The 27,997-nt window shown below is 38.7% G+C and overlaps 2 protein-coding genes across 7 annotated transcripts; both read right to left on the reverse strand.

The window, feature by feature from the left end:
• Positions 1–529: 529 nt before the first annotated feature.
• Positions 530–24,951, reverse strand: cracr2ab (calcium release activated channel regulator 2Ab). 6 transcript variants are annotated; one of them, XM_028451507.1, is made up of 20 exons: positions 24,928–24,951; positions 24,638–24,820; positions 22,937–22,996; positions 22,512–22,806; positions 20,141–20,252; positions 18,442–18,631; positions 18,213–18,359; positions 14,266–14,356; positions 14,028–14,123; positions 13,049–13,236; positions 11,973–12,044; positions 11,811–11,859; positions 11,645–11,727; positions 10,090–10,681; positions 5,955–6,093; positions 4,006–4,087; positions 3,757–3,871; positions 2,943–3,044; positions 1,974–2,050; positions 530–1,879 (listed from the first exon to the last, which is right to left on the reverse strand). In XM_028451507.1, the coding sequence occupies exons 4-20, from the start codon at positions 22,647–22,649 to the stop codon at positions 1,792–1,794; spliced, it is 2,361 nt and encodes a 786-aa protein (XP_028307308.1). In that variant the 5' UTR covers positions 22,650–22,806; positions 22,937–22,996; positions 24,638–24,820; positions 24,928–24,951; the 3' UTR covers positions 530–1,791. The 6 variants fall into 6 exon arrangements, with proteins under 6 accessions (XP_028307308.1, XP_028307307.1, XP_028307304.1 ...); XM_028451506.1 differs by having other exon boundaries at positions 530–1,863; positions 10,090–10,774; XM_028451503.1 differs by having other exon boundaries at positions 10,090–10,774.
• Positions 24,854–27,979, reverse strand: ccdc59 (coiled-coil domain containing 59). Its single transcript, XM_028451510.1, has 4 exons — positions 27,726–27,979; positions 27,169–27,502; positions 25,310–25,418; positions 24,854–25,238 (listed from the first exon to the last, which is right to left on the reverse strand). Exons 1-4 carry the CDS (start codon positions 27,871–27,873, stop codon positions 25,080–25,082), a joined length of 750 nt encoding a protein of 249 aa, XP_028307311.1. The 5' UTR covers positions 27,874–27,979; the 3' UTR covers positions 24,854–25,079.
• Between the last annotated feature and the right edge of the window lie 18 nt (positions 27,980–27,997).

A 27,997-nucleotide genomic window follows, 5' to 3' on the forward strand; every position in this document is an offset into this window, starting at 1 on the left:
ACATGTCAGGAGATCAAAGTGGATTTCCTGAGGAACAGTTATCTGAGTAAATGAAACCATAACACATTATTCAAAATGAATTTTGCTGGAATCATTCATGACTGAACATAAAGCAGTTAAAGCAGACATATTTTATGAAAACAGAGCGTTGTTACATCCATGAAGCAAACTTCCCCCACAGCCACTTTGGATGAACCATAAAATTACACACACTATGAACAAGGTTTGTCCAACAATGCTTCAAAATACTTGCTCATTTCTACCATGATGCATTTGACATGTAGTTTTCACAAGGCCGTCTATCACAGATGAATACACTCAGACTTTCCATACAATGTGCAAAACTATATTAAATTATAGCTGCTGTGCAGCAGTAGACTGGGCCAGGAATTCTTAGGCAAAACAAGACAGCAGCTGTTGGCATTTAAAAGAGGATATTATACAGACATCAAAAATTCAGTTAAGACAACCATACACATGTTGCTTAGACAGCATGGAGATGTTGGCAAAGATGTATTGTTCCATAAGTGAAATACTAATGTTTAAAAATGCCATTTTTTGCATCGACATTGGAGCCAAATTCAAAACGTAAAAAAAATAAAGTTTTGAAGATAAAATACAATATTTAAAAACGTCATCTACCATGCCTCCAAAATCGTATCTTTTTTAATGAACATTGAAAATGTATGTTGCAGGTATGTTTCCATTACCATTTACCATCTTTGATGAATCAAAAATCTGTGCGTGTAGGACAGTCTGAAGGTGTGCCGTAGATAGTTTAATGTCAACTGAGCAAAAAAGTTGATCAAGTTTGACAGTTTGTGAGGGTAAAAAAAACAGCGATTGCTTTCATAATTTGCTATAGTTTTAAATGTACAAACGTTTCTTGATTTTGGGGCTACATTTTGGTGAAAGTTGCAAATTTCTACTACATATGGTTGATTTGTTGCACATTTTTCAAAACTTTGAACTCTATTGTAGCTGAGGCGATCTGGCACGGGACTGGACCTTTGTGTGAAATGTGGTGATTTTTCACACATGGAAACTTACAACTAAACCAAACAGAACTGACTGTGTACCCTGAGCTCCAAAGAGGCATCCATGACCACTCTATTAACTTCTACTTCTCTACAATCAAACATCTATAGTATTTTAACACTGCCAAATGTTGTTTATCTCATTAACTTGCAGTATAACAGAAAGATCCTCAAAGGCTAAAATATCACTAGTGTGGGCAAGAAATATTAATTTGGCGGTTGGAAATACAACTACAAAGTTAATCAAAAAGCCAAATAAATGTCATCAGTGAATACTTTTGTTAAATGCCACTGTTGTCGTTTGAATGCTGAATTTATTAGACAATTTATTCACATTTGGACAAAATAAACTCTGAAATGCTAATTCCTAATATTAAAACATTTCATATATTTTGTTCTTTTCTTTTCATATCATACAATATAAATAGTAAACCTATGCATATTTATATACACAATCCAATAATATTTAACCAGTGAACTATGGGCCAAAGACTTGGAAGCTAACACTGTAGCTAAGATACTTCATTTATTCACGCTAACAAAAGGTATTTTACAAACGCTTTGCTATTAGCTTTACTGTTGGACAGTCGGCCTCAAAATTCATATTTAAATACTCGGTGAGGTCTGTGGCCATCATAACCTCAGCTTAATACAAGACAATCATTTAATAAAACTGTCCATGAGTAGCTTTACGTTCACTTTACCAAACTGAGCTGAGACTCTTGAGTAAAGGCGTATTTGAGCTTTCGTTCCTTCACTTGCAGCAGGCTTTCTTCTTTGCAGGCTGAGCACTGAGGATGACTGTAGCGTCTCTCACTCTGTCCTCCTGTTCCATTAACACTCTGATTAAACACAGAGAAGGAGAAACATCACAGATACAGAGCATGAGTCATTGATTGATTGATTGATTGATAGGCCTGACAGCGCTGATCTCACCTGGCCAGATGCGTGAGGGACTCGGTCACGTTTCTTCCTGTGTAGGCGCTCACCTCAAAGAACATCACCTTGTTCTCCTGCGTGAGGAAAGGTTGTGGACAGCTTGTGATAGAAAGCCAAGTTTCTGTTTTGAATCAGATAAAATATATAGTGTAGGCCTCATACTGTAGATCAATAAATCCAAGACCACTTACTTCAAAAAGAAAGGAAAAAGGTAGGACTAAAGGCAGAGTTTTGTGCATTGCATTATGGGATGTGGAGTCCCGTAAACAGATGCATAAAGGTGTTTTTCCTTCATTTTTACTGTGATGATTTTGTGTGTTTCTTTCTCAGACAAGGAGGACAGTTACTGGTTTGAGAACATTTTTGTTCTAGTTTTTTCCCAGTATTCACCGTGATATCACCTCCCTCTGTGAGACATTCCATTCTGGCAGGATTCGGATCATTCCGCGTAAAGCCCAAAATAAACACCTGCCATTGTTTTGCCGCAACTTTCAGTCTGTAAAAAAACCACCAGAAACGTGTCGGGAAGCAACTCTGGCAGAGTTTTTTGGGCAAATACAAGAAATCTCATTTAGAATGAAGTAAAAACGAAGCACATTTTTTAGAGCTAATTTTAACCTTTTACATTTTTGTTTTTTCAAGTACCTGATCTGGATTTGTTACGTCTACCAAGAAAGTTATGTTTTTGTTGGCTCAAAAACGAATGGATGAATTTTGATGACATGTTAAGGAAATATCTGAAATGGGATAAGGAACAAGGGATTCGATTTTAGGGATGATCCGGATAAATATGGTAAATCGTGTCTTGGAGGTCTGCACTCTTTGAGTTCTTTCTAGTTGACTCATGAGGCCTACACTATGTCTTTATCTGATAAAATAAATAAATAAATAAAAAGATTGACTTCAGCAGCTTTAAAGTGACAGTGAACAAACTGAAGGCCAATCAGAGCTGGAGTTTAGACCCACATAAGCCAGCTGCTCTGCCTCTTTGAAGGAAACCTCTCTGCAGTCGTCCATGTCCATTTTGTTTCCCAGCAGGAGGATCTGGACTCCCTCTCCTGCTGCTTCCTGAGAACAAGGAAAAACAGGACAAGAGTGTCAGATATGTAAATATCATAAAGATGACTGATGAGTCCGTGTGGCGAGTTTGATTCCCTGTGAACTCTATTTCCTACACCTATCAACTCGTTCAGTGGTTCCCAACATTTTTCTTCTGGTGACTTCATTTTTTATCACACATTTCTGACAAAACCAGAGACTTTTTATTGAGAACGTAAACATAATTGACTTTTGGGGGAAACACAGAACTGTAATTTTAATTCCAATTGGTAAAAATGCTGGTCACCGTAGTTATGTTGTGAATGAACATGGATAATTGAAGATGTAATTGTAATTGAAAAATGTAATTGACCCCAACACCCTGGTGGGTAGTGTTTTAATTTGAAAAAGAATAATAATTATTTAAGCGCTTTCTGCCTCTTCCTGCACTGTACAGTATATGTATCTCTGTGATATTATGTATCTTTTTTAAATTGTACAAAATAGATAAATACAAAAAAAAAAACAACTTAAAAATATAATTTTAATCAGTATCTTTTAAACTACTTTTGACTCGACATTTCAGGCGACCCCAAGGCTGAAAAACCCCTGAACTAGTTTATGACGTTTGTGGGTATTGTAAAATGTTAGTGCTTTTGTATAAGTTAAGTGTGAAACACAATACAGGGAAAAATATGAATAAATAAATATCTTAGAGTATTTAATGCATCATGGAGCCGACCTGTACATTAGCGAGCCAGGGTCTCACAGCCTTGTAGCTCTCCTGCACCGTGACGTCGTACATCACCACCACGCCATCGGCCTTGCGAAAGAACTGCTTGGTTATGCTGCGATACCTGCGTCACATTCACATGTAACGGCAGGGTTCAAAGGTATACGCTCCTTTACCGTTCGACCTTCATCATGAATGTCTTCTTTCAAGGCAAATATACAAATAAATACATGACTCACATGTGTGTACTTTACTCACCTCTCTTGGCCAGCAGTGTCCCAAAGCTGCATGGCTATTTGCATATTGTCCAGGTTTAATGTCTTTACACTGTAATCAATACCTGGTGAGAAAAGTATACACTTGCCCTTATTGTTAAAGTCATGCAAGCTGAACCTGAGGTCTCACATGTGACAGTAGCGTAGGGGTGTCCAACTTATTTTATTTCAGGGGCCAAATACAGACAAGTTTGATATGAAGTGGGCCACAGAGGTGGGAAATCCAACAATTTCAACATTAGTGCTACTTTGCATTTCTGCAGTATATAAGGCACCAACAATATCCAAGCAATGGGTAAAAGACAGGTAGTGACTATATTTATTTAATTTGGGAAATCTTGAGGATTGAGCAGGATTTGAGAAAAATTAAGTTTCTTGCACAATTTGAGAGTAAAAGTGACTTCCATCGTGTAATATAAGGAGTAGTGGAAACCCTGGCCTGCAGATATTCTAGAATCTCACTGATTTTGTGACAAATTCAAGTTCCACTTCCAAATAAATCTGTTGAAATGTTGTGTTTTATTTTGCATGATGCCAATATTTATGCTTGGATATGATACAGTGATTCAAATTCAATTTTCAATAAATATTTCCCATGAAAAGTTTCAATGTTTATAACATTGCCCAAATTCAAGCTTAAGTTCCTGTGGAAATTTGCAACATAATTTACGCCCCCTTTGCCATATAGACTGATTTCTCAGCCATTTTTACCTTCCCCTGCGGGCCCATTTGAATGTTTTAAAGGGCCGGATTTGGCCCCCGGGCCTTGAATTTAACAATTTGCTGTAGCTCAGTGGTTCTCAACCATTTCAGCCCGCAACCCCCAAAATAAAAGTTCCAGGGACCGGGGACCACCACTGTAGCTGAAGGTGGTTGAACACAGACATGAACATTGAAGAACAGTCATGTGGAGACAGGGTCATCTATAAGTGGGAATAAAGGGGAGAGATTTTTGGGGTCCATCCATAAAGTCAGCAACATGATGGTTCATTGTTCTATGAATCTGTGATAAACACATTTATTTATTTATCTGAATAATATCCACTGTTTTCCAGGAAGTTTATGATTATTTGCCCCAGAATTAGTCATCTTCAAGATGTAAATCCTTGTTTTATTCAGAAGAAAATGGGTTAAAAGTGACCAAAAATGGTGGAAAAGGTGGTGAAATTGGATTTAAAAAATCAGAGAAAATTGTTAAATGTTAAATTGTGAATTTGGTTAAAAAATAGCAAGAAATATGATGAAAAGAGGTTAATAGTGACAATAGTGGGTCAACATATGCGACATTAGGTGGAAAAAGTGGTGGAAAGGGTTTATAAGTGCCAAAAAACATCTTGAAAGTGGAAAAAATGTGGAGAAAAGGCATTGAAATCTGATGGATAAGTGGCAGAAATGGGAGTAATGTAGTAAAAATGCATTAAAGGGAGAAAAAATATGGGAAGAAAAATTGATGAAAATAGGTGAAAATATGGCAAGTTTGGTTAAGTTGCAGAAAAAAGGTAAAAAATAAGTTTTAAAAATGGCTGTAATTGTTCAGAAAAAATTCTTAGTTTCTTGAGGGCATCTGGCGACCCCAAGGTTGAGAACCCCTGCAGCAGCTAAATATTTTACTGAATCAGTGACATAATAACTGCCCTCTAGGTGGAGCCAGAGTGCACTACCGAGAAAGACAAATTGGTGATGACAAAGCTTAAACATGGATTAGAAAGATGAAAGCATCAAAGTGGAGAAAGTAGAATGGACTTAATCTGCAGTACAATGTGTGCCAGTGCTCTTAGACAATGAGTGTGACTTCAAAAGCCTTTTCATGTGATGCTAACTTGATCTTCTGTGTTAGCGTCTATACACACACTCACTAACACACACATGCCAAACAGACTCATTTAAACTAGACTCCACACAAGCACATGTAGCTTTTTTCTCTCTTCTCACCCACAGTAGCAGCTGTGGCAGGGTGGAAGCGGCCCTCGCAGAACGAGCGGAGAAGGGAAGTCTTTCCTACGCTGGAGTTTCCCACCAACACCACTTTAAACAGACGATCCGGGAAAAATGCTCCTCCCTCGTTTGCTTTCTAAAGAAGATCACAGACAGTTTTCTGGGTCATGATCTACTGTAGATAACAGATAACACAACAAAGGGACTGAAAACATGAGCTTCTGATTTTCCGCGATCGCGAAAAACGGACGGAAAAAAATGCATTTTTGTTCGGAAATGGATCAATTAATCAGACATCAATCAATCAATCAGACAACATGTTTTGAGACAATAACACGCATTTACAAGCTATTTTTCAACAGAAAACGTGATTGAATGTCTAGAAAGTGTGACAAACAGACAAATATTCTTTGCTACATGTGATGGTTCATCTAGGGGTGATACTAAAACCTTGAAACATTTCAGAGACAGTAAATGCTACTATCTTTACCAGGGAGCAAATATTTATTTTTTTATTATTGTTTTATTGGGCTTTATTTACCGGCAATTAGTTCCTACTTCCTACTGCATTCCGATCATGTGAATTTGTAGTTATGCCTGTAATTATGATAGTGCTAATATCATACTTGGTTTTGAATGACCTCCCCATGTACTATGATTTCAATAAAAAAAAGTTAAAAAGTAAAAAAATAAATAAATGGCTTTCAAGTGTTTCAGAGCAGTGCTGCTGCCTGGCAGAATGCAGAAGGAACTACTTGCTGGTAAATAAAGCCTGTAGCTCTGGTGCCGCAAGGCATGTGGAACCGCCGAGCCTCAGCTCCGGCTGACTGCTTCCATCAACGCTGCTGCTTTGGCGCACGCGTCGGTCCCAGCGGCCTCTCACTCCGGTGACAACCCTGCTGCTAGCTTCTTGCCGCAAGACCAGTGCTCACGGACCTCATCACACCTAGTTGCCATCCTACATCACTGCCCTTGACCCCTCCGGGCAGCTGCGCACGTCGGTCTCTCTGCTGGCCCCTCATCAAGGTGCACAGCCCAGCTCTAGCTCTGTACCATGGTACTCAAATTTCTGAACTCCAGCGAGCCAGCTGCTGTTCAGGATTCCAACGCTGTCCCTGACGTTACGGCTCATGTTGGCCCGCATTCTTGCTAGCACCAGTGCTAGCTGCCACGTGGTAGTGCTAATCCACCTGCTCTCATTATCTGCATCAAGTAGAAATGGAGGCCGAGGCTCCTCTCACCAAGGGGACGGGATGCTCCGTGGTTCGCCTTTATCCATGTGGTGGGAAAATCTCTGGTGCTCCCAGCTGAACCTGGAAGACATCTCCCCACTTGACAAGGATGTCCTCGTGATAAACTGTGGAGAATTTGAGGAGGACTCCTCTCACCCACTCCACTCGGGTGCGGACGACAAGGACAAGCTCTTCGTCACCCCGGCTCGGGATGGACTGTTGGCCACCTTTGCTGCATCTCAGGAGGACATGGAGGGCTCCGTGTCCGTCTTCCATCCTCCGAGCCTGGATACGATGGATGTTTGCAAACATGCTGCTACATGGCTAGCCACTCCTTGGCCCGCTACTGTGACAGAAACCTTCAGGTCCCGCTATGAAGAGAATAAGCTTTTCGTTTTCAGGGGCGCTCTGAGGCAAATCCTCCCGGTCTTCCCCGAGCTTCTCATGGAAGAGGCACGTCCCTGGGGTAGCCGCCCTTTCTCCGGGAGGACCCCGACTGCGAGGCCATGGAGGGCCGCAGTCTGCTCAAGGTGTCACCGGTGGAGCCGCTCGTAGCGGCGTACCTGCTTCCGCGTCAGCTTCCTGTGTCCCCACGGAGACCCATGCTGCCGTTGAAATCGGACCGGCTCCAGTCGGACCTGTCCTGTAGGATCTATGCGCCCGCTGCTCTCTCGGTCAGGGCCATGAATGTCTTCTCCCTCCTCACCGCATACCAGGCAGAACTCTGTGAGGATTTCGCTCTGTCCTGAAAGCCAGCGATAATGGAAGAGATATCCACGGTCGCCGATGTGTGTTTCCGCATCCAGGCCTTCCCACTGCAGTCCATGGGTAAGGTGATGGACAACAAGCTTGACTTTGCTAAACTAACAGACGCTGAAAGATTCGACATCCTGGATGCTCCCATTGTTCCCGAGGGAATATACTGTATGGCTCTGCGCTGTCTTCAATGCAGCGGTGCTGTGAAGCCAGGAACAAGGGTGATGAGGCTCTGTGCCTCTGCCTTCCCCGGAAATCCCTGCTCACGTCTCTTCCAGCACGGTGGAGGATGGCCGAGCAGCCTGCTCTCCAGGGTCCTCAGTTTAAAGTGCCAAGGCCCTCTCCAATGGCCCGCCATGTGACTGGGCTGGAGATGGGGGTTCGGGTTGGTGGCGGGGTGCGCTGGGTCCTCGGCTCCTTGGGGCTTTCTCGAGTGTGTATGTGGGAAGTGGTGGCTGCCTCTCGGCTTGGGATCTTGGGGGCGTCTGTGGGGCTGCCCGGCCGTGGGGGGTGGCCTAGGGCTCCCTGGCCCCCGCTCTTTCTGCTGGCTTGGCTGCATCTCCAGGTCCGGGGAGCGCTTGGGTTTGCACATACATTGGTCTACGATGCATTGGCATGCCTTGGGCTGTGGGATAAAACTCATACTGGGATTAACCTTAGACAAGTTGATCCCAAAAACCTGTTTTAGGTATTACCACTCACTCCTTCCCTCTATCCTCAACCAGCACCATTATACCTAAGCTTTACACTTGTCACCAGACTGGCTTGATTACACAACACAATAAGCACAATATGCACAACTACAACTTCACATCTCACGCTCACTTTAAAATAATCAACTCTTCCTCACCCTTTCCATTTCCTACCTTGAGTCTCTCCTTTACCCTTCTCTTAAAGCTGTCTTGTTGCTGGCTCTGGCTTTGGCCAAGAGGGTCAGTGACATTCATGCACTCTTGGTTCACCCATCATGCGCTCAGCTTTTCTCAGGTGATGAGAGAATCATTCTGAAGCCCAACCCGGCTTTTGTGCCGAAGGTGGTGGGTTCATGTTCTCCCATCGACCTGCTGGTCTTTTCTGCCTCATATGGCGAGCAGCGGCCTCATTTGTTGTGCCCTGTTTGTGCGATCCGAAGAGTTTTTATAGGAGGTGGGAGGGTCTCCCAGCGGACTGTCGCGCTTCACCGGCCAATCGGGATTGGCATAGTGAAATCGAGTGCTTCTGAGGAATGTAGACAGAGGTCACATCCCATAGTGAGACATCTCACTCATGTCACTCATAGAACCAGGGTTAAGTCACCGAAAAGTATTGCAGCCTGTGCATGCATACGGGGCCGCATTCACTCTGTCTCCCATATGTCTCGAAAATGTTTCCGGAGGTTTGCGGGTAAGTATCACGCTTCATCTAGCAATCATGTTTCCATGGTATTATTCCTAGTAAACTGGTGGCTGAGGGTCTAGCATTGTGGCTAATGTTGCTCTTGCAATGTAATCTCGCGTGATTTCAGCGTATCCCTCTCAGTTTCTGTAAATCATCAAAAGCCTAGGTTTTCAAAATGGGGTATGCAAATTATCATTGGGGGTATGTGAATAAAATTTAAAAACTGCGTGATAACATTGGAAACTAGAATATGAATAGAGCAGCAGTCAGGAGCCTCCATGCATTGCCTCAAATTACACATTGACCTCTATAAGATTACCCTCTAGTGGTGAAACTTACGTGAATCGCATTGATTGATTTACTCCTGTGATAATTCTTGTGTTCTTACAGTCACTGTCATTGTCAGGCTACATTGTATATGACATTACATTATTGTGTTTTTAAGTGTGCAGGAGTAGGGGGTATACGGCTTCAGGTTAATTGTCAGCAGGAGTACAGGACTGCGAAAAGCTCTGGGAATCACTAATCTAAAGTTTATAAATGTAAAATTAATAACAGTAGTTGACTCTATTAATCATATTTAGCTTAGTTTGGTACAACTTCAGGAAGTTTAATAGCCAGTGGAGTCAACTTAACAGGGAAGACGATGGAATGAAACCAAATAGAAAAGTGTAACTTGTCGTGGTAATGGGTAAACCCTGAAATGAAATTTGGGAGATTTTGAAAGGTCAATTGTGAGGCCTTGTCTATGTGTGTATCAGACGTACTTGCTGAGCTTCCTTGCCCACAGGCTTTCCTCTGGCAGATGTTGGTGTTTTCTTCTTTCGGGCAAATCGTGATTTTCTTGGTGAAACTTGATCCATTATTAGGAGTTGGTTTGACGTGGGGATAGTGGTGACGTCCACAGCCATGACAACACTGGAGTCTATGTCGCTCTGTAGTTCTGCTTCCTCCTCCTCTTCTTCCTCATCTTCCTCCTCACTGAGCTGGTGCAGCAGAGGTACGGGCCCCCCGTGAAGCAGGTGGGGGAGGTGGTCCTCCTCGATGGAGATGACTCGGCGTAGTGGCCATCCATCAGGTGGGGCGTCCAGGTCTTCGTCATCCACACCTGTCTTCTTCTCCTGGTCTGCTTTCTTTGATCTTTCTCGAGCTTTCCCTATCATTCTCTTGCTGGAAGCCATTTTACCAGGTGATTTTCTCACTTTTGCTTTTGCATCTTGAGGTCTGGGAGGTGTGGGGTTGGTGTAACCATTGGATAATCCAGAGGTTTTCTTTGTGGCTAGGCGTTGTGGACACGCAGGGCTGGAAGTTGTTGAGATGGTGGAGGAAGGAGAGGAAGCGGCAACGGTGTCGTCTTCACTACAGGAGGAGGAAGCGACAAACACGATTTGAAGATGTTCTATAGGCAAGGCCTCCAGAGACTGGAAGGACCCGTCCACCAACAGTGGGGCTCTTTGGGAACAGAAGAGAAACAGAGGATATACTGGATCAGTCCACTTGACTGAGATGAGAGTCTGGACGCCTCGGCCTTAAATTTATCATCACTAAACAAAATCCGGTCATACTTTACTTAAAGTTTTATGCATAACGCTGTCATTATTATGAATAAGGTGTTATGAAGGCTGTCATTAAGTGTCGTCCTTTACCGTAACCCTTTGTTACCCTAACCCTAATCCCTAACCCTTCGTTACGCAAGCCCTAACTATTGTTAAACTAACCCCTAACCCCTTGTTACCCTAACCCAAATCCCTAACCCTTCATTACCCTAACCTTAGCCATTTGTTACCCTAACCCAAACCCTAACCCTTCATTACCCTAACCCTAGCCATTTGTTACCCTAACCCTAACCCTTCATTACCCTAACCCTAGCCATTTGTTACCCTAACCCAAACCCCTAATCCTTCATTACCCTAATCTCAAACCCTAACCCTTCCTTTACCCTAACCCTAGCCCTTTGTTACCCTAACCCTTTGTTCAACCCTAATTCCTAACCCTAACACTACCTAACCCAACTAGATCTCTCGACCTAACCCAAAAAATGCCAACATAGCTCCAAAGGTTTTATAATTTGGCAAACAACACTTAATGACAGCCTTCATGACAACATATTCATGCTAATGACAGATAGTGACAGCGTAATGTCAGCCAAATGTATAAAACTTCAAGTGAAGTGTTACCCAAAATCCTTAATCGACTTCATTTTTTATTTTATTTTGTAAATGAACAGAATCAAATATCCTCTGTTTGTCCCCTTTAAATTCCTGATTTCCACATCACACTGAACAATAAGACAGTCACGAGCTCTATGAGGAGAAAAATCACCTTTTCGCCGGTTGGCTCGTGTCGTCAAATATGTTGGCGAGGCCAGCTCTTTGTTTCTGCTTCTTTCTGAGTGAGGTCCGAGGCTTTCCAAAGGAAAAAGGACGTCTTACTGGTAATGTGAAGAACACTCACTTTCATACAAATACACAGAATACACTTTACATACCACACCACAGCATATGTCTCGCTCATCTTTCAAGTGCTTGTTCATTTCCCTGTTGGATTGAGAGGGAAAGTCAAACAGAGATGGATCTGTTGCAGTGTGTTTACATTTAGGACACCAGTTGAAAAAACAAAAGTAAAAAATATAATCTCATCTTTATCATACCTGAGGAGGTCAAGCTGCTTCATGAGACTCTGCTTCTCTCTCTGTAGTCCTTCAGTGACTCGGTACATTTCCCTGAAATAAGAGCACAGGAGACATTTTTGTCAGTTTTCAAATAAAAAATTGTACAGATAATTACAGATTTCATGTAAAAAAAGGCCAATTCAATTAATTAATTTGTAGGGCTTTTTTAATAACATGTTATGATTAAATGTATTGTTTTGATGTGTCCTTATGAGTTATTTCTGTCCTTATGAGTTATTCCTGTCACCCGAACTCACTGCGATCAGCAGATGCCTCTGAGGAAGACTGACAGTTGGCAGTCAAAACATGTCAGGAGATTATAGTAAATTTCAAAGTGAATTTCCTGAAAACGTTGTCTGAATAAATAAAACCATAACATGTTCAAAAAAGAAGACAATATTTTTGAAAATAGGTCTACAACAAACTAATTATCAGAATTATTTCATTTTTTGTTTATAGTTTATTTGACTAATTTTCATCCGTGGTCCCTGGACAGGAAGATGTAAAATAATATCCAATACACGTAATAAAACAAACATATTAGCATTTACAACATGTTCACTTGTGAAATTGTCTCGACTGTTATTTAGTTCTATTTGAGCATTGTTTATTTTTTCAACAGGACTTAATTATTCATTTAATCTTTTCCTACATATTACCAGTTGTTGTTTTTCTTTAAAAAACAAAAAAAAAATTATTAATTTATTTTCGTAGGAAGATTTACAGAGGCATTAAACTCATACAGATTAAAGATGTTTCGTACCAGATTGTATCAGAACAGTTAATTTCCATCTGCATTCTCCAAACTCGGGTCAGGAATGAGAACAAGAGACGTTATTAAAAAAGAACAAAGGATATTAAAATTTACAGTGAGTTCAGATCCAACAATAAATCAATACTGTGACACTGATTATTAATCATCCATTAATAAATCCAGTAAATGTATGTCCAACAAAGTAAAATTTAGATGAATGATTACAAAGGTGATATTTTATATTCCACCCTGTTGGATCAGTGTGTGTGTGTGTGTGTGTGTGTCTGTGTCGTGCACCCACATCTCCTTGTCCTGCTGCAGCTGTGCAGCCTGCTCCTGCAGCATGGCCAGTTGCTCCTGGGCCAGGGTCAGCTCCTGACTGGTGGTCTCCAGGGCGCGGCACAGCTCCTCGTTGGTCATCTTCAGCTTGACGTTCTCTACGTGACTGTCCTGCTTCTCGCTGCTCAGCTCACGACACTGGAGCTCCAACTGGAAGAAGAGGGAATGTGGGAGTGAAAAGGAATGAAAATCCTCTCCCCATGACACAAGGAAAGCTCACACAGGCCTCGAGTAAAGTTCACCATCATTACTGACTTCTTTTTCAAAACAAAAGCGCTTACAGAACACAATAAAAAAAACATATTTTAAAATTTATATTATTATTTACTGACAAATGAAGCTGATCAAATCAACATCACCATATAAGTGAATGGAAAGAATGAATAAATAAACAAAATAAGTAGATATACGTTATCGTTATATATATAAATACAGTACATAAAATGTAAATTTCATATAAATTAAATGTTATTCTGATGGGGTAAAAAAAGCAAAATGAGATATTTTTTCACCTGTAAAAATGTTTATTTGTTGTTTTTTTTAAACTTGTTTGAACATGCTTTCGAAGGTGAACACTATACATGTAGTGCAATCTTTTTGTGACAGTTTTGCATGTTTTATTATTGAATAAATATTCAATAATATATATTATATATATTTATTGCATAGTTGTGACCATCACCAGCCCTCTCTAAGGAAGGGTAAGAAAAATATAAAGAATGTAAAAACCCCAACCCTTACCCTAAAACCGTGGTGATTGGGGAAAAGGAACAGGGAAGAGCGAGTTAGGGTAGGACAATAGCATGTGGAAAAATGAGTGCATGTGGTGTGTGAAAGCAGAGGTACACACTCTCCAGAGGCAGGAATAAAAAAGCTTGTCTGCTGTATTGTGCAGCGGTGTGTATAGTGCATGAATGTTGTTGGGACAATAGTAGTTGTACCCGTTTCTGTTTCTGGAAAAGTTTGTCCAGTTCTCTCTCCTTTGAAAGCAGCTGCACTTCCAGGTCCTGACTGCGCAGCTGCAGACGCTCCGAGTCCTGGGAATGAAAACACAAAAACAACTGGGAATGTTCACATCATGTAGTGCTTCCACATATTCTGGTATGATCTTCTTTCTTCAACTGACACATGTAAACACACACAACAACCTCTGTTTGTACTGAAGGACACAGATCTAACCTTCAGTAGCAGCCTGTCCTTCTCATTGTTGATCTGTGCCTCCATCTCTTCGTACAAATGGCGGATTTCATTGTCATGTGTCGCAGCCTTTCTACAGGAAAAAGAAGTGGAAATTAGCCCAACATATCCACATAGACCCAAGCCACAACAACAAGGAGTTTACCTTTGTAGGTTTTTCTCTCCATGCATTATGTTTGAAATACTTACAACAAAAACATGCATCATAAGGTAAATCATATGGCCATACCTCAGTTCAGTTCAATTCAGATCAGTTTAATAGCCATTAGCAGTTTGAAAACCATATTGTAAAAAAATGTGCGAGGAGCTCAATATGTACAGTTAAAAAAAAAAAGACATGCACGATAAAAACAAAAACAGAAAACAATCAATGCCACAAAAATAGTATAAGGTAAAATACTGTACCATAAAGAGTCACATAAAGGGTCAAATTCTGTCCAATAAAAAGTCCATACAAAATTAAAATGCCTTGTTTAGAGTCATCACAGTTTGTGGGAAGAAACTGAAATGTCAAACAGTAGAACATTTAATAAAGCGATACCTTTTCTCTGAAGGAAGCATTTCAAAAATGGCCCAGCCAGCCACTGCCCGATATATATATATATATATATAGTTTTTGCCAAACTTGAATTAAAAACCTTTGCAATCTCCAAAATAATTCCTTAAATTACATTACAAAACAAAAACTTCTGAGGTATGAGATCCTGGGGTTACTAATATCTGTGACATTGTGTTTTGATTTTCTAGGTGGATTCTAGACATTTTTAACACAAATATCTCAACTCAGGGACAAACATTTGGAAATGTATTTTTTTTTTCAACCTGAAAGCTACATGTGCAGCCCGTACGTCATGGCTAACGCTAGCGAGAAACCAGAGCTGGAGGACCCTCCCCTGTCACTAAAGTCTCCTGCTTTGGAACACTTCGGCTTCCGGGTGAAATAGTGCAAAGGAGAAAAACAAGTGGCTAAAACGAGGGCAGTGTGCCGGACATTGTTCAACTGAGATCGGGTATGTTTCCGGGAAAACGACGAACATGCTAACTCAGTTGAAACGGCGTCACTCGAGTCTGAATATCACTGCGACAAGAAAAAAAAACGTCCTTGGTGCAAACGCAGCTGACATCGGCATTAAAGCAGCTTCTGCTATTATTACCAAGCAGCAATTTAAGTATTGTATTTTTTTTTAACTTTATTTTCATATTCTGTATAATGTTAAATACATTGTTGGTTTACTAAAGTTTCGAATAAACAACAAGCAAATTTATGTTTTGCATTTTGTTCCATACTGTACCGAAAATAAACCGAACCGTGACCTCAAAACCGAGGTATCAAACCATGATTTTAGTGTATCGTTACACCCCTAGTCAAATCCTTTTAGTACTTTTGACATCATCCTGCTAACAAACAAACAAACAAACAAACAAATGAACTAACACACAGGTGAAAATACGGAGGTAATAAGAGAAAAATATACAAAAACACATGACGACAAAAACACAAAACAACAATAAACAAACGCTAAACGAGAGGAAAAATGCACACAATGACAACAAAAACACACAGAAGCCCTTTGTTCTTCTCTGTATTAATGCTCAGATTGGTCATTATTTCAAATGCTGACATGAATGTTGATATTGTGGTTCTCGGATCAAACAATCACATTTTTGTGGCCCCCGCGGTGATAAAAGTCTCCCATCTCTGATGTAGATATTCCATTTTTACTAATTCTATCCGGCACATTTTGCACCACAGTTGCTCTCACTAATGAATGTAGAATAATATCTCTGAACAGAAGCACATTGTAGTCTCGAGCAGGCTTAACGTTGTATTTTCCTGTGCTGCATTCGAACAGGGACAAAGTTTCATGTTTCAAACAAAGACTAAAAGGTTTTTACATTCCATCCCCCAGCTGCTAAGACCCCAGCAGCTCATTAGCGGAGTCTGAACGAACACTGAGCTGTTTGCTGTGCCATGTGGTGCCAGTGCTGATCACAACCTGTGCACTGCACTGCACTGCACACATCACCTGACATCATGCACAAGCTCATTAATAATCAAGTATGGGAGTCAAACACACAACATGTGAGTTCCATCAGGATGGATCAGACAGAGTTATAGTCTTTTGACTTAGTTTGAGTCTAAACTAAGCCATCAGGACTATTTCAGTAACTCAAAAATACACAAAATAAAAAAAATGAAAAACTAAATTTCACAGAAAAATATATAAAACAACAACAAAGATACACAAAATGACTCCAAATAAAACAACAAAATCACAGAAAATTTTACAAACTCACAGATAAATATACAAAATCATAGAAAAAAATACAAATTCACTACAAAAATACACAAAATGACTCCAAATAAAACAACAAAATCACATAAAAATATACAAAATTACAACAAAATACATGAAATAACTCGAATTAAAAAGAATCACTGAAAAATATAGTATTTATCTAAATGTAATCATCAGGACTATTTCAGTTACTCTATAATTTACTGACATTAAGCTTTTAGTCGACTAAATCTCTCACAAATATGGACGACTAAAATATAAAGTGTAAGAGTTTATGCAATTTTTAAAGAATCAACCAAACACATTTGATGTGATCAATGCATACGAACACATTCACCATCTTACGCTCTTCAATACAATCATCTCACTTCCTATTGGATCACCTTCACGAAAGTAGTTATGATTGGATACCTTCAAATAGAAAAACCTTAATTCTGATTGAAATTTTGTCCCATGTGAACATTATAGTGAAGTTGTTATTAGTTGTATTTTTTTGTAGTTTTTGTTCAGGCATTTTTTTTTTAAATCTTCATCGTCTCGTTATTGTCACTTTTAAAAAATTTGTAGACGAAAACATATTTTAGTTTAGATTAAAATAGTTCTAGATTTTTTTTTATTTATTTTTTTACTAAATTAACACTGGTATGGAGTGTAGATTAGTGGTCAGTCACTTGACATGGATAAAAAGGTCGCTCAGAGAATTAAGGGAAATCCATGTAAACATGCAGAAAGCAGCACATTAACCATATCACAGGTATTTTCTCACGCTCAAATAGAGACATTTCAACGTGTGCAAACACTTTTTTACTTGTTTCAAATAATAACGAAAAGCCTTTTTTCTTGGCAAAAATACTTTCAATCTACTACGTAAATTAAAATGTGTCCACATGAGTGAAAAATAAAAAATATATATTCTTGATTCTTTGTTTAAAAGATTGCCTGCAATGTCTTATTTATATTTTCCCATGTATTTACCTTATACCTAATTTGTTTTCAAACAACATTTTTCTTTCACTTTAAAATTTCATTTCAGAGCTTTTTCAGGTGGATTCTCACTCAAATAGAGAAATTTCAACATGTGCAAACACTTTTTTTTTTAAATATTAGGAAAAAAAGCTATTTTTCTTGACAAAAAATATTTTCAAGTTAATAAATTTAAGCAAGTGTCGATATTATTCTTACATTTCTATACATTTTCTTCTGCATTTTGTTATTATCTCATATATATATACTGTATGTATATATATATATACAGTATATAGGTACATATAAATATTTTTTTTCTTTAAAATCTTATTTTATTTCAAATTGTCAAAATAATTTTTTTAAATTCTGGAAAAAATATTACATTCTTCTAACTTTTTGCAGACAGAATTATCATTATTATTATTATTATTATTATTATTATTATTATTATTATTTTAATTATACATTTCGTTGCACATTTTCTGCCATATTTAGTTTTTTCAGTCAGAATGAAAAACAGACGTGTTGCTGTTTATAAAGTAAACTCTCACTTTGAGAAATGACGCTTTATAAACCAGGATAAATTAGTTTCAAACCCACACGTTTGAATAATATCTGCATTTGTTTGTTACTTTCCCAGTTGTGTCCATCCTGTCCTCCTACCTCTGCAGGGCGCTCTCCATCTCCTTCTTTTCCTGGTGAGCGTCTTTGATTTGATGAGTCACTCTGGCCAGAAACTCCTCAAAGTTGGAAAGCAGGTGAGGCTCGTCTCGTCTGAGCTGAGCCCAGAGACTGCGCACCTCACCTGGACTGGAGACCAACACACACCCTCAGTCCCATCAACAATCCACACACCGTACACCAGTGAGGGCTTTCCAGACCACATACTCACTCTTCAAACACATTACTGGCTCCCAGGCTTTCCAGCAGCATGCAGAAGTGCCTCTCCTCCTCATCCTCACCTCCAGACAACCTGGCCTCCCACTGACTCTGGTAGAAAGCTTCCTTTGCTCGATGGACTGGTGCCGACATCTGGTTCTGCTCATCAGCTACGGAGATTCTCCGACCGTGCAGAAACTGACCTGAGCATGGAGGCAACACTCAGTGGATGCAGGGATTTTTTTAGCTTTTCATGTGGGATCCATCTTTTTCAAAGCGACTACTAAAATAAACTCAATCAGAGAAAAATATACAAAACGACACCAAAAATAAACAAAATGACTCCCAAAGAAATAGAACGACAACAAAAGCACAGATAAACAACAGTTAAATGACAGTTAAAATAAATAAAATCACAGAAAAATAACAAAATGGCACCAAAAAATACACAAAGAACCTGTGCTACGAAGCTGGATTTTCTCTTATCGCGCTAACTTCTGGGGATTTATTTGGTGTGTGCTGTACTATGACGCTGGTTAACTTCTTAATGGGCTAAATCACCATGGTAACTTAAGCTGAACAAGTACTAAAGTCCCGCCTCCTGACCAATCAGTTCTCTTGGAAAATGAGCTGCCCATTGTTAGAAGATCCTGGTTGGTGCAGATCTGACAGCTGCGTTTAGAAAAGAAAGATTACTAATAGGTAAATGCAATTATTTCATTTACTGATGACATCATTTAAAAAAGATATAGATTCACATCTACAGTCAGCTGATGGAGCCTGCGTTGGAGCAGTCGGATCATTCATTCAAACGCTAGTGATGCTGTCGGCATCAGCAGGAACATACTACATACTAATCCCAGCGTGTGTGTGACAAACGGAGGAGGACTACACATTAAGTGTCAGCAGCTTCCTGCCTACATTCTTTTCTTCCTGCAGCAACAGTGTTATTTTTGGTCTAAATTATGAATATTGATTCTTCATATTTTTGAAAAAAATATTCCTCAATTGTGACATAAGTTGCTCTACACAGTTTCTCCGTGATTGTGATTGGTCTGACGCTGCAATCTCCACCCCTGTCACAGTAGCGCTCACATAGCCAGGCTGAAATCACCTGGCTAAAGTCAATGTGTTTATATCCTGCTCCATAGGACAGGGGGCTCTCTGACAGAGAATGTTTGGTTAGGTAAAACCGGAGAGATATCCCGGATATACTTATCCAGCTTCATAGTAGACGCCCCAAAATAAAAGAAAAACGACAAAAGCACAGTTAAAGGACAACTAAAATAAACAAAATCACAAAAAAATATACAACATGACTACATAAATGGTAAATGGACTTCATTTATATAGCGCATATTTATCCCCACCAAAGTAGTCTCAAAGTGCTTTAGAATATCAGCGGATTCACCCATTCACACACCAATGAGACCGTGCTGCCATGCAAGGCGCTGGTCGACCATTGGGAACAACTTAGGGTTCAGTGTCTTGCCCGAGGACTCTTCAACACAGACTGATACTGTATAGCCCTGGGATCCAACCTCCAACCTCTCGATCAGAAGTCGACCCATAAGATACAGTCACCCCAATATATAAATAAAATTACAACAAAGTACTGTTGACATGATCCTGATAACAAATAAGTTCACACCAGTGAAAACATGACCTCTTTAGTGGAGGGTTTGAGGTGAAGGTGAACAGGTGAAACCTACTAAATCCAGTGGAAAAGGCCTCTAGTGTGAGGTAACCAGAGCGCTCAGAATCCAGAGAGTCAAACACGTCCTCCAGCTCCTCTGCAGACAGAGGCAGCTCTCTGTGCAGCCTCTACCAACACAACAACAACACAACAGGGTTACAATGCAGCTGCAAATATTAGTCAACAATGAAAACCACATTATAACACATTTAGGTTCCTTTTTAAGATGAAAATGATGACATCAGAGCTTCATATGACCAACTACTCATACAGAATGAAATATACTGCAGCAGCAGCAGCAGCAGCAGCACAATGCAGGAGGCTGTTTCACTGAATGATGCTTTACTCATGAACTCTGAGCTCTAGAACGAAGTAAGAAAAAGAGCACAAGGTTCACAGGAGATCTGATAAATAACAAGCACACAGTTCAGACCTGATGAGAGCTCCAAAGAGGCTTTTGTGTTAGTGTAAGTGTGATTGGCCTCTTCTTTTCCCTCCGTGAATACATACGTATATGTATGTGAGGGACTGGAATACATTCGTATTTCCATTAGCAGTGAGTGTGCATCACCTCTCAGTTTATATGAGTGGCTGAGGTACTTCAGCAAAACACCACCGAGGAGCCCTCTCTCAACATCCATTTAAATCCATTTTAATTCGTTTTAATGGTGTTTACATATTATAAACACACGTGTTCTTAAACTTAATTTACTGTTTATTAACTTTGTAAAATTGTTGAAATTATATATTTTATCATCATTATTTCATTTTATTTAGTTTTTATTATTAAACAATATTTTTTTTCTCCTTTAAATTAAAATTGATTGGTATTGTTGACCCAAACCTTGCCTCAGATCTTCTTAAATATATTTCATTATGTTGACAAATTTTAATTGTTTTTTTAAATGAGCTTTTTTGAAGCCAAATTCCAACAAGTTCATTTTGTCCTTTTTTTTTTTTTTTCTTAAATGACATGTTAAGGTTTCATTTATTCAGGCAACTTTTTTCAAGAAATTTACTTTGATCTCCTGACGTGTTTCAACTGACAACTGTCAGTCTTCATCAGAGGCGTCTGGCATTGCTTTTGAAGTGTTCTGAACAAATGAAACCTTGTTATCTTTTGAAGCCTTTCATTCTTGGCTATGTGTCTATTAATGAAGATCAAAGGCAGGGGAATGAGATCAAACCCAAACCAGAGAGAAGATTCAAATGGTTGCACTGGTATTTTAATGATGTCTTTCCTAATGTTAACCTGAGGATAATTGTGTGACTAAATGTAGGGATTCCTGACTTGCACATCTTATAAAGTATATGGACATCATTTCTCAATTGTTTCAATCAATAAGAACTCAACAATGGGAAAATTAAGTAGAAAGGACAAAATCAAATGAAAAATGGCAACATATGATCCTTCCAATGAACATTAAATTACATGTATGGAGAGAATTTATATAAAAATAAGAGATGAAAAAACATATTTTTTTGGTGATTTTTAGTTCTACTTACTGAAAGGAATTACATGAGACAATACAAACCATGTGATTTTAAAACCATGTTCTTGGGTCTTATCTCATCAGAAATAAAAATAATGAATAAATAAATAAAATTATAAAAGTTTTGAGTAAAAGTGGATGACACAGACAATACCAACACTGAATAACTGTATAGATATAACAAATATTTTAAAAATGAGAGGGAAAAATTACTTTTACACTAGAACTTAAAATTGGTCTCTTTTTACAATGGGAAAAACAGGTACATTAATTATTAGCCCTAAGACTGGAATTTGTCAAATTACTAAAGAATTATTTGGATTATTTTTAAGTAGACAGTTTTTTTGTTTTGTTTGATTATTATGTAATTAACCATACAAAAATGTGCAATTTTTCTTCTCTTTTAACAGTTTTCTACTCATTGTCTATCGAAAAAAGTTAAATCTCTAAATTTTTCATTTAATGCGTCAAAGAAAAAGTAGAATCGGAGAAAAGAAAATGTAGCCTCGATCCACCTGGGAAGAGATGATGTCATTTTTTCTATTATTGTTGGGTTTGTTTTTTTCTTGTGTGTGTTTATGTTAAAAAATAATCTTTAGGTAATGTTTGACTGGAAAGGAGAAAAAAATCAGTTTCTTGAAATATGTGTTTAATTTTACCTAGATATAATGTGTGTATTAAGTTATTCTGTTATTACGGCTGCATCTATCACAACAAATTAAAGTATACACACAAAAAAAAAAATCTCTAAATATATAAAATAAAGCATACTAATATTATGTTTCTTCCTTCTAAGCCACATTTCCTTTTCACCTTCAGTTGAGTTCACTGAGCTTCTGAAAGAGCAGAAATGTGCAGATTCTACAAATCCTCTACATCCAAACAAGGTCTGACCCTCATATCAGTGCGGGTGATGAAGCCTTTCCCCTCCACGTCGCAGGTCTGGAAGAACTCCTTGGTTTTATCCAACAGTGAGGCCCTCCTCCCTGGGCTGCGTCCGAAACCGTTCACCCTGATCACCTCCTTCTCCATGCTCCACTCGCTCTCTACACACACTCAAAGAAACCCTCCTCACAGGCCCTGCATCCACTCCTCAGGGGCCTCAATGGTCACCGTGACGACAAGAGCAGGATGTCAGATCAATCAGGAGATCAATGTTGAACTCGGTGACTCAAACGCATTCAGAATCCTAAAGGATGGAAAGGAATAACGTGAGAAAAATATAGAAATCAATTAACGTCATAATACAGTGGTTCTCAACCTTTTCAGCCCGCGACCCCCAAAATAAAGGTTCCAGAGAGCGGGGACCCCCACTGTACCTGAAGGTGGTTGAACACAGACATGAACATTGAAGAACAGTCATGTGGAGACAGGGTCATCTATAAGGGGGAATAAAGGGGAGAGATTTTTGGGGTCCATCCATAAAGTCAGCAACATGATGGTCCATTGTTCTATGAATCTGTGATAACCACATTTATTTATTTATCTGAATAATATCCACTGTTATCCAGGAAGTTTATTATTATTTGAGCCATAGTATATAGTTTTCTTAAAGATGTAAATCCCTGTTTTAATCAGAAATAAAATGGGTTAACTTAAAAGTGACCAAAAATGGTGAAATGGCATGTTAAAACCACAGAGTGGCCAAAAACAGAGAGAAAAAGTGGTTTCAAAAAAAAAAAAAAGGGGTTCATAGGGTCAATATTCGAACAATTAGTTGAATGTGGTTAAATTGGCAAAAATAAGCATGGAATATGGTGAAAAGAGGTTAAAAGTGACAATAATGGGTCACCATACGCAACATTTGGTGGGAAAAGTGGTGGAAAGGGTTTATAAATACTGAAAATGTCTTGAAAGTGGAAGAAAAGACAATTAAATTTGATGGAGAAGTGGCAGAATTGAGAGTAATGCATCAAAAGGCAAGAAAAAGTCATGAAAATAAGTTAAAATATGGCATGTTTGGTGCAGATGCAGAAAAAAGTTAAACATAAGCTCAAATTCTTCAGAAAATATTCTTAGTTTCTTGAAGGCATCTGACGACCCCCTATCCAAATGTCTCATGACCCAAAATAGGGTCCCAATCCCAAGGTTGAGAACATCTGTCATAGAAAGTGCAGGTTACACAAGATGAGCTGAAGGTTTCTTACGACAGTAATAACGACAGGTCCACAGTGTGCTTCCCCTTTTTCTACCAGGCCACTCACTGAGGTATGTAAACACTGTGAAGGATTATCTTAATACCTCTGCATACAGAGCACATGACGCCATTACGCCTGCAACACTGCAATGTGATGGAGCTTTACTAACATCACATTATATAAAGATCAGGGTTGAGGTGAGGCTTCTGGGTGATGTGTTGAGGATCAAGATCTATTAAATTTTCTATTCAAAAATGACATCACCTACATCAATATACTGTACATATATAGCTTTTTGTTTTGTTCTATAATTCTTGTTTTTGGAGTCGCTACTTTCACAACTTCTCAGAACAGAATGAAAACACATGAGTGTGTCCTAACCCAGACCTTCCCCTAAACACGCCACACTACAGAACTCACTCACATGTGCTGTCCCTTAGAGGAGAAAAAGGCAAAAGTGGCACCTATTGTGCAGCGGTTTGTTAATAAATGAGCCTGTGTAGCATTTTGCATTAGCAAATTTAACCTTGAATTGTCTTCATTTGAATTATAATAATCGAGATTTGTATCATTTTGAGAAGAAATATAGTGATATCAGTTTTGGTTCATATCGCCCAGCTCTAGGTGACAGATATGGAAGTGTTGAATCCCAGCAGAAACGATGAAGCCAAAAAATGACAACCATTTTGTCCTTGAAGTACAGATCTTTAAAAATAAGACACCAAAAAATAAACTTTTAATCTGACACCAACTTTTGTTTTTTTCCTCACTCGTATCCTTTGATAAATACGTTTTTTTAAATAATATTCCCCATTGAACAAACACATCTATTTAAAATAACTTCCAATCTACTCATTATACACTAGAAACTTTTGCTCTTACCTTCGTTTGCAGCAGACGTGAGGAATAAAAAGCTACAGCAGCAGCACGATGGTGGTGGTTGTGATGGTGCTGAGGAAGTGTGGCCTCTGAGATCAGATCAAATGTTCCACAAGTCACTCTGTGACCATGTGATGTCATGAGGAAGAGGCCTGAGGCTTTAAAGAGCTGCACCAACAAATCACACTGGGCGGAAAGCAACACAATTGTTCTTTACACTTCTTTTATAGGTTTATTAAGGAAGAAAACAGATTTACATTTAGTTAAGGTCAATACTGGATTTAAACACAAACGTTTTTAAGGCGTTGGTTTATACTGTTGTGTCCCATGACAAGGAGCTGAAGAAGCTTTATACTGCCACCTTGTGGTCAGATAATAAAAGTGTGGTTTGAAGAGTCACTGAAACAGAGTAAAAACAGCATGAGTTCAGTTCCCGACACGTTCCTCAGCTCTTCTGTATTTTCTGCAGTAAATATTCCATCTGCAGGTTGAGGTTAGGTTGTCCTTTCTTGGTCTTTTTGCTCAGCATTTGAAACGTCTCCTTTTTCTTCTGTGTGTACCTCTGAATGGCTTCATCTCTCTGTTGTTTGTTCTTTAAATATTCCTGAAAATTAAAAAAAAAAACCATCGTCAGCTGCTGCTTCCTGTGACGACCCCGTCAAAATAAAACCTCACCTCTTTTCTCTTTTTGCGCTTCTCTCGCACTTGTTCAAATTCCTCTTTAGTTTTCTGGTAGGACGTTTTCTTCTGCAGACGTTTTCTCATTCGGTTGCTCATCGGAAGGCTGCGGGAAATCAAACACACACTAAATGAAGTTTCCTTTACAGGTGGAAACATTAGCTTTACATTTTCTGCTAATATCAAAACAATATTCTTTACTACCAGTGACCAAGAAACATTTTTATTTCAACAGATTGTCATCAAATCAGGGAAAATTCTAAAGCTCGATGGAAAAAAAACCCCTACACATTATGAATACCAATAAATAAAATAACTCACATAAAAAGAGGGCTTTCACAAACAAAAGGAAAATAAATTAGCATTATTTTTCGCTAACTTGAACACTTTGAGGCAGGTTGTGACCCTTTGACGGTCAAATAAAAGCCACTGACTTTGATTTAAGATGAAAAAGTCTCTAAATTCACTGATAAATGCACATGTGCTCAGATTTACACTCCGTAAAATGGGAGACTCTGCAGTGGCTTCAAACAATAACAGTTTTTAATTCTGAAACTATTATTTTATAAAATATCATGAAATGTCACATCTCTCTAATAACTCAAGGAAATTCTGCGTGTGTGTGTGTGTGTGTGTTTGTGGAGCGAATTTCTCACCGAGAAAAACACACCAAACGACAACAAAAAATATGAAAATGACTCAAAATACACAAAACTAAACATTTATACAAAAACACACAAAATGACTGCAGAATCACACGACAATGGCAACTAAAAACAATAATTATACAAAAAATGCACAAAAACACAACTGAAAGACACAAAAACATACATTACAGAAAAATATATAAAAATGAGTAAAAAAGAAATCAAACACATTTATCTCTCTAATAAATCAAGGAAGTTCTGCGTGTGTGCAGGAAATCGCACACGCTATTTTACTTTGCACCTGCAAATAAACCCATTTATAACACTACAGACTATAGAGTATGTACACCTCTTTGTACCTTCAAAATCATACTCATTAGGCCAGTATTGTCAACTCTACTTAAGCTCCCACTATCAATACATACTTCCGATGCTTCTGACGGGCACTGTACTAGTGAAGTTAATTAATAAATAGATGAACCTGAATAAAAGTACAATTATTCAGGGTGTTAATCTGTCTTTTATTAAGGGATCATTGAACCACAACCTTGGATATTTGGTTGTTCAACAAAAATGTTTTTGGCCCCAAAATACAAACTGAACGGAGTAAAAATGTAGGTTTGTGGCTTCTTGTGACTGGGATACTTTAAAATTTCCTACAATAAATGACTTAAAAATTACAACAAAAAACATAAATCATAATGTAAACACAAACAAAGAAAAAAAAAAGAATGACACTTCCTTAAAGTTACACAATTTCTGTCGTTTTTAATCACAAATTGTTCGCCAAAACTTTCTCTTTTTAAATCCTGCAATTTCTCCAGAACATTTCCTGACTTTACATCAAAACTTCTGCAAAACAAATTGTAGAACATCTGAAGCATGAGTTTAAAGCATTCTTTTTCTCTACTGCGTATGACAGAGGGAGATTATGAATCATGTTATTGTTTATCTAATGTTGTTACTGCTGATTTTAATGTACTTATTGATTTTTTTTGTGTGTACTTTTTAATCATGTAAATCACATTGAATTGCCTTTTGTTTGAAATGGGCTGTACAAATAAAATTGTCTTGAGATCCTGGAGATACAAATATCTTTTACTTGTTGTTTTACACCAAGGTTATTCATACTGAATTATTTAAAAGTGAAAATGTTGAAATTGCCCTTTATTTACCTCCAAAAATCAGCATTTCTCTGCATTAACTCACCTTTCTCTGGCTGTGCTGGCTTCAGTCTGCTCAGGCTTTTCTGTTCCTCCTCCCTCAGCGGTTTCAGCCTGCTGAGCATCATCATCATCAGCATCATCATCACCTCCAGTGGTCTCTTTCACCTGATCTTTCAGCCTCTGTTTCCTCCTGTTCACTTGTTTCTCCCAGTCCTCCTTCCTCTCCTTCTGGGCCTCGGCCTCGTACAGATGTCGCAGATGTTCTGGATACTCTTCCTTATACAGTCGCTTTAACTCAGGTTGTTTCTTCTCTTTACGCAGGAGTTTGTTGTACTCATGATGAACTTTCTGCTTCCTCTTAAAAGCAAATCCCTGCCCTGAGGGAAAATGGACACGTGACGTCACAGGTGATTTAAATCAATATTTAATCCAAGACTCACATTTAAAGCAGTTCTGAAGGCATAATTAAGTATTTAAGATAATTTTCCCTATAAAAAGCCCTTTACATCAATTTCAACGGACACCAACTAATCTATTTAAGTTGCCTATTAAAAGTCCATCATTCAGCATTAATTGATTCTGAATCAGTCTTAAACTCACCTTCCTTTAAGCTACCCTCAAAAACTTTGTGCTCCTGGATCCACTTTCTCTTCTTTTGAACACCGTGCGGGGTGTTTTTTGAGTTTTTCAAGCTGCCATAATTTGTTTTAAACTTATTCGTCTTCATTCTTTGCTCTTTAGGTGCCATTTCGACGCTAAAAGTTCAGAAAATCTTGATGTTTATTAGCTTCTCCGCGTCCTAGCAGCATGCTGGTTAGCTTCAGCAGCAGAGTGATGACGTAGTTTGGACAGACGTGAGCAATACATTACCG

Source organism: Gouania willdenowi, chromosome 6 (genome assembly GCF_900634775.1).
Source record: "Gouania willdenowi chromosome 6, fGouWil2.1, whole genome shotgun sequence".
NCBI classification, from domain to species: domain Eukaryota; kingdom Metazoa; phylum Chordata; class Actinopteri; order Blenniiformes; family Gobiesocidae; genus Gouania; species Gouania willdenowi.

What these genes read in the sequence shown, in the direction of transcription:
- cracr2ab (XM_028451504.1), bottom strand. Translation starts at nt 22,649, where the DNA reads ATGGAGAAGGAGGTGATCAGGGTGAACGGTTTCGGACGCAGCCCAGGG. An exon ending in AGGACAGGCTGCTACTGAAG is followed by an intron (nt 14,124 to 14,265) that starts GTTAGATCTGTG and finishes TTTCATTCCCAG; the next exon opens with GACTCGGAGCGTCTGCAGCT. An exon ending in TCCCTCACGCATCTGGCCAG is followed by an intron (nt 1,880 to 1,973) that starts GTGAGATCAGCG and finishes GTGTTTAATCAG; the next exon opens with AGTGTTAATGGAACAGGAGG.
- ccdc59 (XM_028451510.1), bottom strand. Translation starts at nt 27,873, where the DNA reads ATGGCACCTAAAGAGCAAAGAATGAAGACGAATAAGTTTAAAACAAAT. An exon ending in TGAGGGTAGCTTAAAGGAAG is followed by an intron (nt 27,503 to 27,725) that starts GTGAGTTTAAGA and finishes ATTTTCCCTCAG; the next exon opens with GGCAGGGATTTGCTTTTAAG. An exon ending in GCCAGCACAGCCAGAGAAAG is followed by an intron (nt 25,419 to 27,168) that starts GTGAGTTAATGC and finishes GATTTCCCGCAG; the next exon opens with CCTTCCGATGAGCAACCGAA.